At 45.7% G+C, this 16,034-nt stretch overlaps 1 protein-coding gene across 2 annotated transcripts in view; it reads left to right on the top strand.

Annotated features, from left to right (window-relative positions):
- Positions 1-9,869: 9,869 nt before the first annotated feature.
- Positions 9,870-16,034, top strand: part of WDR45B (WD repeat domain 45B) — a 38,074-nt gene continuing 31,909 nt past the window's right edge. The window contains exons 1-2 of one of the 2 annotated variants that reach the window (XM_008052122.2): positions 9,870-10,108; positions 15,571-15,645. In XM_008052122.2, the coding sequence (XP_008050313.1) occupies positions 10,042-10,108; positions 15,571-15,645 (142 nt within the window). In that variant the 5' untranslated portion in view covers positions 9,870-10,041. The remainder of the gene's footprint in view (positions 10,109-15,570; positions 15,646-16,034) is intronic. The other variant, XM_008052123.1, reaches the window with a different exon arrangement.

The raw sequence follows: 16,034 nt of genomic DNA, 5'->3' as shown, positions 1-16,034 counted from the left end.
GTGTCTCAGCATGTAATCCCAGCACTTTGGTAGGCTGAGGTGAGTAGATTGCCTGAGTCCGCAGGTTCGAGACCAGCACAGGCAACTTGGCAAGACCTCAGATCTACAATAAACCAAAAAATTAGCCAGGTGTGGTAGCATGTACCTGTAGTTCTAGCTACTTGGAAGGCTGAGGAGGAAGGATTGCGGGAGGCCAGCAAGTCAACGCTGGGTTGGCTTTGAGTATGCCACTGCACTCCAGCCTGGGTGACAGAGTGAGACAGGAAGGAAGGAAGGAAGGAAGGGAGGGAGGAAGGAAGGAAGGAAGATTTCGCCAGGTATGGTGGCTCATGCCTGTAATCCCAGCACTCTGCGAGGTGGAGGTGGGAGGATTACCTGAGTTATGGGGTTTGAGACCAACCTGAGCAAAATGATGAAACTTCATCTCTACAATAAATCAAAAAATTCATGCCTGTGGTCCCAGCTACTTGGAAGGCTGAGACAGACGGATCACCTGAGCTCAGCAGGTCAAAGCTGTGGTGGCTGTGAGCATGCCACTGTACTCCACTAGCCTGGATGACAGAGTGAGACTCCAACTCAAAAGAAAAAAAAAAGAAGAAAAAGATTCCTTTTCCTGAAAAGAAATTTAGAGGAAGAGAGTGGGAAGTATTAAAAAGTGATATTCAAGCATGTGCCTGATAAACTTTGGAAAGGTGCTCTTGAAGCTTCCTGTTAAAACTCAGAGGTGTCACCAGCCATCCCACAAAAGATGAAATCCTTACTGCCAATCCACAGATGCCAGTCGCTTTCCTGATTGCCCTGTTTAATGTTTCTCTGTGGCAGCTGGAGAAACTAAAACCGAAAACTTGAAATGAAAAATGCCCAGATGTTCTCAGCTTCTGTTAATGATTTGTAGATCTTAGAAGTTTAAGGAACCCTAGAATCAGAAGTAATATTTTTATTCACAGTTGAGGCCCAGAGAAGAGAGAGGGGCTTCAGCCCAGGAGTTTGAGGCTCTGGTGAGCCATGGTCGTGTCTCTGCACTCCAGTCTGGGCAACAGAGTAAGACCCTGACTCATAAAATAATAATAACCCCATTAATTAATAAACAAGGCTAAACAAGTGTTTTGTCTTCCTTTCCATCTTTTTTTTTTTTTTTAACTGAAGTACTCCTCAGGACTACTATTAATGTTCTAGAAGGAATAAAATAAAGTTCCCCAAGTCTCTGACCCAGAGCCCCCAGGAGGGTCTGGTGTTTATGGGGCACATAGGTCACCCAGAGGCCTTGGCCTTCCAGGAAGGGTTCTCCCCAAGATTCTCCAGAAGGAACACAGTCCTGCCAATATATTGGTTTTGGACTTCTGGTTTCCAGAACTATGGGGAAAAAAAGTATCTGTTATTTTACTCCACCAAGTTTGTGGCAATTTAATATGGTAGCAAAAAAATAAAGTCATATTCACAGTAGAAAGTGCTATGGCAAAAAAAAAAATTTTAAATAAGAAATAAAAGGAAAAAAAGAAAGCGCTATGGCACATCACAGTGGCAATTCTGTGAAATAAAAACAATAAACCCTAATACAGAATGTATTAAACAGAAGTATGTGTGTTTGGGTAGAAAACATACACAAAATTTAATTGAACTGTAAATTAAGCCCTAGACAAACTTTGCCATTTTCTCAAACTTTGTCATTTTCTTCCAAGGCCCTTAATGCTACAAAATCTATCCAAAATTTAAACATGAGCACCATATTATGTCCCAGATGTTTGTGATTCTTTTTTCAGACATCGAGATTCAAAATATATTATGCACAATTATGTCTTCAATTGCTCTGTGAAAATTACTGCAATGCAGAATAATTTTCTAGACAGCTTGCAACTTGAATGAGGAATATTTAGGCAAAATATTGAATCTAGAAAAAATGTCAATTACAGGCTTGATAATATTTCTTTTTGACAAAGAGACAGAAATGCTGGGGCTTCCCTTTGCCGAAGAACAGCTTTGTCAATTTAAATGTGGATATTAGGCTGAGCACCATGGCTGGCTCTTGCCTATAATCCCAGCACTTTGGGAGGCCAAGGTGAGAGGATTGCCTCATCCCATGGGTTCAAGATCACCTGGAAAACTTGTCGAGACCTCATCTCTACAATAAATCAAAAAATTAGTCGGGTGTGGTGGCACATGCCTGTAGTTCCCACTACTTGGAAGGCCGAGGCAGAAGGATCACCTGAGCCCAGCAGGTTGAGGCTGTGGTGGCCGGAAGCGTGCACTGCCCTCCAGCCTAGGTGACAGAGTGAGACTCCAACTAAAAAACAAAAATGTGGGTTTTAGAAGCAAAATTTAAGCTGCTCATATTAGGGGAACTGAAATAAGGTTCTGTTCCACAAGGGAAGGCTAGAGGATAGGAGGGATGACACAATCGTTATGGGGGTGGTCTCACCTCCATCCCAGCTCAGAGGGTGGGGTGGTGAATGGTGTGGGGCTGGAAGGAGTAGGAGGTTCTTAGTCTACTTGTGCTGCCATAACAAAATACCTGAGTTAGGGGTAATATATAAATAATAGAAATTTATTTCTCACCATTCTAGAGCCTGGGAAGTCCAAGATCAAGGTGCTGGCATGCTTGGTGCCTGGTGAGGGCCTGATCTCTGCTTCTAAGATGGCACCTTGTTGCTGTGTCCTCATATGATGGGAACGGTGGAGGGCAAGAGGAAGGGAGGAGACAGCCCCCTCACACCTCTCTCATAAGGTCATCAGTCTCATTTGTGAGATCCCTACCCTTGTGACTTAATCACCTGCTCAAGGCCCCACCTCTCAATATTATCACTTTGGAGATTAAGTTTCAATATGTGAATTTTGGAGAGTTTCTGAATATCTTCAGATGATAACAGAGATCTTGTGCTCACATCCCACTTCTCCCCCCCCCCAAAAAAGTTTGACATAGTAGCACATGCCTGTAGTCCCCAGATACTTGGGAGGCTGAGGTGAGAGGATCACTTGTGCCCAGGAGTTTGAGGCTACAGTGAGCTATGATTGTGCTACCACACTCCAGCCTGGGTGACAGAGTAAGACACTGTCTCTAAAACAACCACAAAAAGGCAACCGTGCTTTACTCTGCATTTGAGGCTATCAGGAAGCAGGGGTGATTCTGAGATTTACTACCTAATTCTTATCGAGAAGGTGGGAAAATAGAGCAAGGGTAAAGCTGTCATTGCTAAGAAGTGACAGTCCCTCATCTGCACCAGGATAAGGGATGTTCAGTCATCTGGGTGACTTGGACACTGTTACCATCTGTGTTCAGATGGATCTTGCTTTTTGTCCTGCCCCATCAGTCACAGGAGTGGCCCTGTCTATGGAACTGTCCCATCCTGAAGGGGCCTGCCAAAGCCTTGCTGTGTGTGCCTGCAGCTCCCAGCACTCAGGGCTTCTGTGGTCTTTCTTGCTGCCCTCTGAGGTGGCAGAAAGACTGCCATATAAGGCCAAGAGTAAAATGTAGGCACATCGTGGTTTGGAAAATGCCTATCTGTGACCTGGTGGAAGCCAACCTACCTTTCTGCTGAAGGAAAGCAACTGTGTTGTCCAAAGCCAGTTACCATTATCTGCTGGTTTCTTGATTCCTTGTCCTGAAATCTCATCACTGCTCCGTGTTCCACTTTAATAGGGATCATGCATGGTGGCTTTGTTTTATGGTTCTCTAAACATTTTATTTGTGACATAATATAAAACAGAATTCAGATAGCATGTATATTTTAATGAATGATAATACCGTTATGAATACAAATACCTGTGTACTCACTACTTGGCAGTTTAAGAAGTAGAAATGGGACCAGGGTCGATGGCTCAGCCTGTAATCCCAGCACTTTGAGATGCCGAGGTGAGTAGATTGCCTGAGCCCATGAGTTCAAGACCAGCCTGGGCAACTTGGTGAACCCTCGTCTCTACCATAAATAATAATAAAAAATAAATTAGCTGGGCGTGGTAGCACACACCTGTAGTTCCCAGTACTTGGAAGGCTGAGACGGAAGGATCGCTGGAGCCCAGCAGGTCGATGCTGGGGTAGTTGTGAGCATGCCACTGACTCCAGCCTAAGCGATGGAGTGAGACTCCAACTTAAAAAAAAAGGCAGAAATGGGAAGTGGAAACTTTTGGTCTCCTGTGGCTGCTGTGTATTAGTCTTCTGTGGTTGCGATGACAAATCACAACTTGGTGGCCCAAAACAACAGAAGTGTATTCTGTCACAGTTCTGGAGGCAACAAGTTCAGTCACTGGGCTGAACTTAAAGTGTTACTCCCTCCAGAGGCTCTAGGGGAGGATCTTTTCTGCCTCTTCCAGCATCTGAGGGCTCCAGGTATTCCTTGGTTTTGTGGTCACATTGTTCTAGTCTACCTCCTTCTTCACGTGGAGTCTTTGTGTCTTCCTATGTCAATTCTTCCTCAGTCTCTTTTTTTTTTATTTTTTGACTTGAGGTCTCACTCTATCAACCCAGGTTGGAGTGCAGTGACATGATCACAGATCACTGCAGCTAGCTTCAACCTCCTGGGCCAAGGCCATCCTCCTGCCTCAACCTCCCAAGTAGCTGGGACTACAGGCACACGCCACCATGCTTGGCTAAATTTTCTTATTTTTTGTAGAGATGAGGTCTTGCTATGTTGCTCAGGCTAGTCTCAAACTTCTAGGCTCAAGCAATCCTCTCGCCTCAGCCTCCCAAGTGCTGGGATTATAGGCATGAGCCACTGCACCCAGATCCCCTGCCTTCTTATAAGGATACATGTAACAGCACTTGTGGCACATCTGGATCATCCAGAATATCTCCCCATCTCAGGATCTTTCATTTAATCACATTCCAGAGATCCTTTTTCCAAAATAAGGTAGTACTCAGCCTTGGCAACATAATGAGACTTTGTCTCCACCAAAACAAAAAAAAAAATCAAAGAAATTAGCTAGGTATGGTGGCATGTACCTGCTCAGAAGGCTGAGGTAAAAGGATCGCCTGAGCCCAGGAGGCTGAGGCTGTGGTGAACTATGAACATGTCACTGCTCTCCAGCCTGGGTGACAGAGTGAGATTCAGACTCATAAATAAATAAACAAATAAGTTACTACTATATTTAAAGGTTCCAGAGATCACAAACTGATATCTTTGATGGTCATTCTTCAGTCTACAACAAACTATAAGAAACGGTCACAGATTTAGTGGCTTCAAACGACACACATTTATTCTCTTACAGTTTTGGAGGTCAGAAGTCCAAACTGTGTCTCAAGGGGCTAAAATAAAGGTGTCATTTTAGCAGGACTGGATCCTTCTGGAAGTCCTGGGGAGAATCAATTCCTTTCCTCCAGCAGCCTCTAGAAGATGCCAGCATTCCCTGGCTCCTGGCTGCAACACCCCCATCACCGCCTCTGGTCACACTATACCCCTTTCTCATTGATCCTCTTTCCTCTTCTTATTTTTTGACACAGGCTCTCCCTCTGTCACCCTGGTTGGAGTGCAGTGACATAATCATAGCTCACTGAAGCCTCAATTCTCCTACCTCAGTCTCCCAAAGTGCTGGGATCACAGGTATAAGCCACCATGTCTGGCCCACTCCTTATAAGAACCCTTCTGATTACGTACAGTGCCCACCTGGATAATCCAAGTTAATCTCCCCATCTCAAGGTTTAATTTAACCAAATCTGCAAAATCCCTGTGGCCATATAAGGCAGCATAGCTACATGTTCTAGGGGTGGGATGTGGGCCTTGTTGAGGACTATTATTCAGCCGATCACACACTCTTCTCTATGGCAGATTATTCTCTTGCCCTCAGGAGTAACCACCACCTCCAATCCTGTGTAAACCATACCACTGTCTTTCTTTATATGTGTGAATCCACATACGTATGTATCCCTGAACAATAAGTTGTTGAGTTTTGCCTATTTTGAGTTTCGTGTAAATTGTATCACACCATGTGTATGCTTCTGCAATGTGTTCTTTTTGCTTGACCTTCTTTCGAGTTGCATTCACCGACACACAAGCAGTTGCTGCTGTTCATTCTCACTCCTCTGTGGTGCTGCAGTAGTGATGGGTGCCACCATATATCCCCTTGCTGTGCAGATGGCTGCTTGGGTGTCCCCAGACAGAGATTCTCTATAAGCTTCAACACAGGTGCCTGAACTCCCTGGCCTTGCACAGTATTTTTCATTCTTTTTTTTTTAACCCTTTTTAAAATAATCTCATGGGGGTACTCATGACCCATGAATGCCATGTCTTGGTTTGGAAATACTCTGTTCTGGAAGAATTTGGTGAAGCATTTCTTTTGTTGTTGCTGCTGTTTTCTTTTCTTTTCTTTCTTTCTTTCTTTCTTTCTTTTTTTTTTTTGAGGTGAAGCATTTCTTTTGTGGTTTATATTGTTAAAACATTAGATGATATTTTTTGTCTTACAAATAGAAAGTTGTGTCTTCTTTTTTTCTTAGAGATGGGGTCTTGCTCTGTCACCCAGGCTGGAATGCAGTGACAGGATCATGGCTCACTGAAGCCTCAAACTCCTGGGCTCAAGTGATCCTCAGTCTCAGCATCCCAAGTAGCTAGAACTAGACACCACCACACCCAGCTATTTTTAAAATTTTTGTAGAGACGGGATTTCACTATGTTGTCCAGGCTGGTCTCAAACTTCTGGGCTCAAGCGATCCTCCTGCTTCTCAGCCTCCCAAAATGCTAGAATTACAGGCATGAACCACCATGTCTGGCTGGTGTAAATCTGTGATTTAATATAAAAGTATATAATTTATATTCCCTTCACTCTAGAGGTGAGACTCTGCTGTGTCCTTAGAATCTTAGAATTTTCATAGAAAAGGGCGGGTGGGAGAGTTCTGTCACTCATTTTGAGTCACTTTTCCTGTTTTCCACATGAAGCCTTGTAAGCTATCAATGGGGTGTTTTGGTTTCCTAAGGCTGCTTAACAGAGCGCCCCAGGCCTGCGGCTAAACAACAGACATTTACTCTTTCACAGTCCTGGAAGCTCCAGGGATAATCTATTTCATGCTTCCTCTGGCTCCTGGTGGTTGCCAGAAATTCTTTGACTTATGACAAAATCACTCCAATCTCTGCCTGTCTTCATGTGGCCTTCCCCTAGGTGTCTTCTTCCCTTTTCTTCTCTTCTAAGGACATCTGTCATTGGATTTAGGGCCCACTCTAAATCCAAGCTGATCTCAAGATCCTTTATTACATCTGCAAAAACTCTTTTTCTCAAAAAGGTCATATTCTGAGGCTGCAGTGAGCCGTGATCCTGCCACTGCTCTCCAGCCTGGGTGACAGAGTGAGACCCTAACTCAAAAAAAAAATTCAGTTAGGTCATATTTATAGATTCTGGGTGAATATATCTTTCAGGAGCCACCATTCAACCCCCTACAACAGGCAACATAGCCTTGAGGTTCCTGGTTAGGACACAACTGAAGTGGCATCACAGCCACAGGAAGTCTTGGAATGGAATAGGAATTGAAGGAAGCCCAGAAAGCGGTACTCAGAAATCAAGGGAGATGCCCCTTACCGCATCTCTCCACTTTCTTTTTGTGACATGGTGGTCATGACAGGTGTCCATATGCGTACATGGCAGTGGAGATAAGCAGGGGGTTGGTGAGCACTCAATGCCCTCCAGGGATCAGGGTGCTGCACATGTGGACTGCAGTTAAGCATTCTGGGCCTTGAACCAGCTCTGTGATTGGAACTGGGCCCCTATCCTGTAACCACACCCAGGCTGCTTGACTCTTGTAACCTTTAGGGAGGAGTTGCTGTTTCCCCCACAAGACACAGCCACCTCTTATGTGGGAATTGAGTTATTCAACGCTGCAGAGTTGGCCTGGCTCTCTGCTAAAGGCTAGATATAGAGTGAGGCCAGTGCTCTGTGTTTAGAGTTCACCTGATTCATGTGACAGAATGGCCTGCACCCACAGACCAACACAGGCACACAGTGAGGATGGGATAAGGAAAATGACATGCCAGGGTGAAAGGCAGGTGGAGGAGCCCTGCAAGGACCTCCTAGGAGATCAGGTGTACTGCAGTGGGAAAAGGAGAGGGGACAGGAAAGTAGAGAGGACTCCCTGGGTGGGAGACGTAACAGTCAGTACTGAGGTCTCCAAGGCCATTCACTGTTTGAACAGAGCCCTGGGCCAACTGTAACGAGGATGCCCTAGCAGCGTGTCCCCAAGAGCTGGGGAGAACCATGGGCACCATGATCTGTGGTAGCCCAGACTCCTGTTGGAGTGATGCTGTGTGAGAACTATCCCTTAGGCATGTCCTGTGAGGTCTGTGTCCTATACAGGCTGTGTCTTCTGTGGGGAATCTGTGTCCTGAGGGCTTGTGTCATCTGAGGGGTTGTGTCCTGGGGAGCTGTGTGACCTGGAGGAAGGTGTCCTGTGCAGGTGTGTGTGTCTTGGGGGGACTATGCATCCGGTGGGGCTGTGTACCCAGGGGGACCTATATGTACTGGAAGGGGCCATGTGGGCTGTTGTTCAGGAAAAACTCTCAAACTGTGTTTTTCTTCGGTCCTCATACCACTACAACAATCATCAACCCAGAAGACGTCTGTGACCAAATGTGTGGTAGTTTCTCCTACCACCATACAATTGATTCTGCAGCTACACCAGCTGGGTGTACTCCAATTCAAGTTACAGATGACTATACACACCACCTCCTAGGCCAGGTGTGGTGACTCATACCTATAATCCCAGCACTTTGGGAGGCTGAGGCAAGGGGACTGCCTGAGCCCAGGGTTTCAAGATTAGCCTGGGCAACTTGGTGAGGCCTTGTCTCTATAATAAATAAAAGAATTAGCCAGGCATGGTGGCACATGCCTGTAGTTCCAGTTACTTGGAAGGCTGAGGAGGAAGGATCGCATGAGCCCAGCAGGTCAAGGCTGCGGTGGCTGGGAGCGTGCCATTCCACTTCTGTCTGGGCAACAGAGTGAGACTCCAACTCAAAAAAAAAAAAAAAGAAAAAGAAAATTCCAATAGTATCTACCTGGAAATAGCGTCAGATCCCATAGGGTAAGGGCTCAGTCTCCAAGACTGTCCCCCCTCCTCCACCCTAGACACCAGGGGCAAGTCGGGGCCTTCAGAACTTCTGACAGAGGGGCTTCAAGTTGAGGGTCCCACGAACCCCTCCTTAGGTTCAATTAACTTGCTAGAGCGGCTTACAAAATTCAGAGGAACACTTTTACTGGTTTATTAAAAGCGTATTAGAAAGGATACAGATGAAGAGATGGGGAGGGCAAAATGTGGGGGCGGGGTAGGAGCTTCAATGCCCCCCTGGGCACCACTCTCCAGAACCCTCCAAGTGTTCAGAGATTCAGAAGCTCCCAAGCCCAGTTTTCTTGGGTTTTTATGGAAACTTATTGGCCTAAGCATTCCTTCCCCCAGGATAGGTGGTAAGATCTATCAGGATGAGGGTTTTAGGGCCCACAACCAGAAAGATTAGAATCCGGTCTTGGAGCAAGTGAAAGGAGGGCCGGAAAGGTCGAAGATTCTGTTTCCTGGGGCCCCGAGGCCAAACACTCAGTATTGTAACGAAGACTAACAAGGGCTGTGGAATTTATAACCAGAAACCTAGTCCGGAAAACTACAATTCATAACACGGCAGCTGCGTGTGCTGCGGGGGCGGGGAGGGGGCGCTGAGTGTCCCAGGTGTGTGTGTGTGTTCTGAGGGGATGTGTGTTCTGGGGCGGGTTGTGTCCTAGAGTGGGTGCTCCCGCGGTATCGCGGTTCTAGGTTTGCCTCACTTGAGGGACAACAGCTGGGCCTCTGTTTGGAATCAGCCTCCCTTACCGAGAGTCCCTTCTTGCCCTGACCGGCAGGTTGTCGGTGCCCCTCAAGGCCTCCTTTCGTCCCTCAAATGCATCCAACGCTCCCCGGGTTAGATGAGCTCGGCGCTCCACGGCCTTCCTGTAGGGGCGGGCGTGCACGCACATACTCACGCACGCACGTACGCACGGTCAGCACTTCCGGCCGTGGCGCCCTCGGCGCCGGCCCGACGGGACCAGACCGCCGGCCTCCCGGAGCGGCATGCGGCTCTGAGGCGCGCGGACCAGAACGGCGGCGCCATGAACCTCCTCCCGTGTAACCCGCACGGCAACGGGCTGCTCTACGCCGGCTTCAATCAGGACCACGGTAAGGCGCGCGGCCCGGCCCTGACGCCTTGTCCCGCCAACCTCCCCACCCCGGAGTCCCCGACTCGTTCGGGCCTTCCCTCCCGCAGACCCCAGCCCAGCCAGGCCTCACCCCACGAAGCCCCCGACCCGGCCGCATCGACCCTCCCACCCCCGTTCCCTGTCCGAGCCAGGGGTCCAGATGAGGCCCTCGCTGGCCCCTGCTCTCTCGGCCTTTCGCGCCCCCCAGGGCTGCGGCCACCCCTCTTCTGGCTGTCCCGGTCCTGGCCGGACACCGAGCAGAAACCAGCCTCCCCTTGGGCCTGTCGCCCCACCTCCTCGCCACACCCACTCGGGGTCCCCGCCGGCTCCCAGCCGGATTGAGGGATAACCATGTTGTGTTTTTTTTTTCCCCTGTGATAATTTACAGTGTACCTGAAAACTCGTGGGGTTTTTTGGTTTTTTTGTTTTTTGTTTTTGAGGGAGGGGTACTCCTTTTAGGGCCGCTAGCGAGTACGCTGTGGTGGTTGAGTTGAAAATCGTTCAAGTTCTTTCCAGCTAAGTAACTACACTTTATTGACGGTTTTTGTAGGCCAGGTGACCTCGGCTGGGTGTCGTTCAAATCAAAAGGCTTAAATTAGAAAATGTAAAATGTAACCTTCACCACCCCCACTTTCTGTGTGTGTGTGTGTGTGTTTTCTTTTAATTGATAGAATAAAAGGATTTTTAAGGTGTGCCCCTGAGGGAAGTCTCATCTCCCGTTTTAGAATCCAGCTGTAATCTTTGGACGGTTAAACCACTCAGGGAAAGTGATCTCTTTACCTGCTTTAAGAGCTGCTCCCAGGAGCGCCCCAGGGTGCAGGAAGATGCAAGTGATCAGATTCCCCCCAGAGGTGGGGCTGGGGGGATCTCTATAGCCTTGTGGGGCTGGGAACTGGGATTCTGAAAGTTAATCTTGCCACCTCAGATTTGAGATGCTCGTTACTAAATTTCATGATTGGGAAGAAAAAGGGATAACGGCTGTTTATTAGGAACAGATCTCTAAGAGTTTTTATGTTATTGGCTTTGAGAGTTTTGTTTTTGCAGACAATCAAAGCAAGTGCTGTGCCGTATTTATGAAGATAAATTTAAGTAGATAATGCAGTGATTATCTGTCTTTCATTTGGCATATGTGTTCTGTGTTGGGTGGTTCTTGGGGTTTGAAGGACACATTGGGTTTAAGCAAAACCTGTTCTCTGTATTCCTAGTGCTGTAGGAAGAGAGCTAAATTATATCTAAGCAAAACCAAGTTAAGAGGCAGAAAATATGCATGCTATGAAAGAGGTGTGGGGAATTTTCCATTAAGTTGGTGGAGGGCAAATTTACTTCCGATGTTTGAAATCACAGAATGGTTCCTGGTGAAGAGAGCAGTTGGACTCAAGCAGCAGTGGCTGTGGGGAAGGTTGAGGCCTCCACAGTGACTTAGTTTGGCCCAAATGTAGGGATGAGAAAGAGAGCATTTACAGTTAGTGAGGCATGCGGTTGAGCCTACGTGTTGGACATTGGGCAGTATCCATCTGAACGTTTTGGATTTTTATTGGCAGAAGAGGGCCAGTAGTTTTTTTGAATAGGTTTTAATAATAATTGAGAACCCTTTAGGAATAGCAACTCCTCGGGAGATACACTTTCAGGCTAGGTGTGGTACTCATGCCTGTAATCCCAGCACTTTGGGAGACCGAGCATGAGGATTGCTTGAGCCCAGGAATTACCCAGCCTAGGCAACATAGCAAGACCTCATCTCTACAAAAAATAAAAAAATTAGCTGGGTGTGGTGAAGTACGCCTGTAGTCCCAGCTAATTGGAAGCCTGAGGCTGAAGGATCACCTGAGGCCAGGAGGTCGAGGCTGCAGCAAGTCGTGAGTGTGCATTTGCACCCCAGCGTGGGTGACAGAGTGAGACCCTGGCTCAAAAAAAAAAAAAAAAAAAAAAAAGAAAGAATATAAGAATATACTTTGGTCTTGAACTTCTGGTTACAATTAGGTTAATAGCCTATAATGTAAATTTGTACCAGACGGTTGGTTTTATTACATTTTGTTTTTACTTATACTGGTTTTAAATTTTTACTCTTACTGTTTGGTTTTGTTTTTTTTTTCAGTTGGAGTCTCACTCTGTCGCCCAGACTGGAGTGTAGTGGCCGCTCCCGGCAACTGCAGCCTCACCTGCTGGGCTCCGGCGATCCTTCCGCCTCAGCCTTCCAAGTAGCTGGAACTACTGGTGCGCGCTACCACGCCCGGCTAGTTTTTTATTTATTGTAGAGATGAGGTCTCGCCAAATTGCCCAAGTGGGTCTCGAACCTGCAGGCTCAGGCAATTCACCCACCTCGGCCTCCCAAAGCGTGGGATTACAGGCTGAGCCACCGAGCCCAGCCACTCTTACTGCAAATCCAGGCTTACCCATTTTTAGAAGGATAGTTGCCCATTATCTTAAATTGTTCAAACTTTTGACTTGTCTTCTCTCAAAGAAAATGTGTACTCCAGATTTTAAGACTCGAAGTGTAAAGGTGAACATTTCTAAGACGTGCTCACCCATTTCCTTTTAATTCCCCTGGGACGCCGAAGTGTTTTGCATATACACACCTATGTATACCTGGCTTGAGCTGCTGAGTTCCTTGGCCCACTTCTATAGTTGTCACTTTGGGGGTGGGAAATATTTGTGGATTACATTTATTTGGAAGAACGCCCTCTTGGTGATTCTGAGGCAGTCAGGCTTCCTCAGCGCTACCAGCTTTCCCAGGGTTGTACAGTTGCTAGCCTGTGTGCCAAGGGTTTCTCTGGGAAGAAGTTTTAAGATTTGTTATCTTAAAGATTTGTTAAGTTTTTTTTTCCCCCTTCCCACCCCACTTTCCAAAACCCTGTTAAGTTATAAGATTTGTTATCTTTGTGACAGCCTCCTTCGAGAGTGGTTTCCAACTTTTTGGTATTTATAACACCTTCTAACTTTATTCAAGTGTGTTATACACATAGAAAAGTGCACATACCATAAGTATTTAGCTTGATGGAGTTTTTTTTAAGCTGAACACACCTGTCGCTAACAAAACTGAAAATACCTAACAACCCTGTGCTGCTTCCAGCAACTGCCCCCAACCTTTTAACAGCATAGATTCATTTTGCCAACTTGTGTATTTTTCATACTTAGTTTTGTTTCTGGTTTTCTTATTCAACATCGTGTTTCATTTTGTTCCCATATTGTTGATTATAGTTGTAGATCACTCTCTCTGATGTATAGTGTTTCTTTATGCTGATAATGTATCACATTTCATATAGCCATTCTACCATTGATGAGCATTTGGGTAGTTTCCAGTTTTTGGCACTCATGAGTATAATAGTGCTACTATGATTATTCTAGAACGTGTCTTTTGGTTACTGTTTGTTCATATTTCTACAAGGCACATACTCCTACATACTTAGGAGTTGAATTGATAGCTGTCATAGATAGTGCAGTTAATTTTCCAAAGTGGTTTCACGAATTTGCCCTCCACTAGCAGGTGTGCGTTCCCATGGCTCTATACCCAGCTCACACTTGGTGTGTTCCATCATTTTGGGGTGATCTCATTGTGGGGATCTCATTGTGGGGTTTTGTTTTTTTTTGTATTTTTCTGATTCTGTATGTTCATTGACCACCTAGATATCCTCTTTTGTGAATTATCCATCTTTTATTCATCTTTCTGTTGAGTTGTCTACCTTTTTCTTGTGGATTTATAGGAGCGGTTTGTATTTTTTTAACAAGTCTTTGGTCAGAAATATATGTGTTCTGATGAAGACAAGATAGTTACAGGTTAAAACTTGACTCAAAAAAAAATTTTTTTTTAAAAACCAGCCTGGGTAACTTGGTGAGATCTCATCTCTACAATAAATCAAAAAATTAGCCGGGCGTGGTGACACATGCCTGTGGTTCCAGCTATTTGGAAGACTGAGTCAGAAGGATCACCTGAGCCCAGCAGGTCAACGCTAGGGTGGCGGTGAGTGCTGCTGTACTCCAGCCCGGGTGACAAAGTGAGACTCTAACTAAAAAAAACAACTTGGGAAAGTTGCGACAGAAAGGAAGAAATTTCAACTCTAGTATCATTTTTGTATTCAGCAAGGAAAGCTCAGATTCTTCTGTTTGGATTATATGATTCCAATAACATGAAGACATAACCCAGAATAATTTAAGAAATAGTAACATAGTACTTTCAAGTGAGTTTCAGATTCCAGGCCCAGATAAATAAATTACATTTCAGAACATACAAGTTGATTGCAAAATGTGATCTCCACTTCACTAGGGTAGCTGTCATGGGTACTTGGATCTATCATGATCTATGGTTTTATAAGTGACTTGGACAAAAGATATAGATGTGCTTTTCACTTTTGGAAGGGTGGCTATTAGGACAGACAATTGTGGCTCCAAAACAGAAAAGGTGGATTAAATTTAGTAGAATGGAATTTTAAGAGGGGGTCTTTGCATTGATTTTCAAAGCAGTTGTGTGGTAACCGTGAGGGGCCAGACTTTGCAACATTTCATGTGAAAAGAATTGGAGAGTTTGATTTTTCTCTTTCCAGCCACAGTTTCATATGAATCAACAATTGGACATGGCATTTAAGGAGATGAGTGTAGTCCTTGGATCGCTACAGGAACCAATCCTTCTTCACACTTGAGTGCTTTATTTGGTTCCTAACAGTGCCTTTTATTTGGATCATTAACTGTGATGTGGTGACCAGGATGCATGACTCAGGTCATTGTGACCATGACAGAGTTTTAAGGAGTTAGGACGATTTACAGTTGGGAGCGAAGTTATGGGAGACCTCAGAGCTTCCTTTTAGGAGACCATCCTGTAGATGGGAAGGAGCATCCCTCTCCTTCCCTTCCCTGGATCTAGGACTACCTTCCCGTCTCCCCTAACACCCTGCCCTTCCCCTCACCTGCTTTGTCCACAGCAGGCAAGAGTGCCTGCTTTACAACTGTCCACCACTAAGATGTGGACTTTATTATTCTTCATTTGTTGCCTCTCCAGGACCTGACATGATTCCTGACACACTGCACTCAAGAAGTGTGTTTGGAACTGAAGGCCAGTGGTGAGCATTAGCAAAAGGCAGGTGTTAACAGGAAATGCACAGTGGCAGTGGCTTGTCGAGATAGCTTCTCTCACTGGAATTAAATGTTCAGGCGGAAACCTGGTCCACAGGTCCGAATGCCACAGAAGGACCCTACAGAGGGGAAGTTAACATGAGCAGCTCTAAAGGCTCTTTTGCATGCAAAACAACCAACAAAATCTTCTAAGATATGCATGTCACTTAATGACATTTCTACAGAAAAGGAGTTGTGACTTAGCACACAGCATGTCTGTGAGATTTGAGCATCTGCAAAAGTTTTTAGTAGAAACTAAATCCCATTTTTTCCAAATCCCTTGCTTTTGTCCACTCCAGGCCTGGGGATTAATGTGTCTTTTTTTGATACTCTCTGCTTTAGGGTGCTTTGCATGTGGGATGGAAAATGGATTCCGAGTCTATAACACCGATCCACTAAAAGAAAAAGAGAAACAAGGTAAGGAGCAAGTGACATTTCCTGGTATCTCCCCTTTCCAACCCTCTAAGAGTCTAAATTTTATCTTGCAGGTGGATTGGGGAGGAGAGAGGACAGCCATTTTTGATGAATAAATAAAGTTCAGGGTCCTCCATTAACTTAAGTGGAGCTGCCTTTTTTGCATTGAGCTTCTGTGAATGCTGGGCCCATAGAGTGCTGGGGGATACAGAGGTGTGTCAGCATCTTGGACGCTGGCATTTCTTATTTCTCTAGTGAATTGTCAGCCAGTGTAAACTTCTTTTGTCTTTCACCTATGTATTCGGTCCTTGCTAGCTGTGTGTGGAAGAACAGGGTATCTTTAATGCAGGCCATTTCACTTTTTCCTTGCTGAATGTAAAACTGTAGAGAAC

The sequence above is a fragment of the Carlito syrichta genome, unplaced genomic scaffold, assembly GCF_000164805.1.
Source record: "Carlito syrichta isolate Samal-C Ts95f unplaced genomic scaffold, Tarsius_syrichta-2.0.1 Scaffold257243, whole genome shotgun sequence".
NCBI lineage: Eukaryota > Metazoa > Chordata > Mammalia > Primates > Tarsiidae > Carlito > Carlito syrichta.
This window is presented reverse-complemented; position numbering and strand designations above follow the sequence as displayed.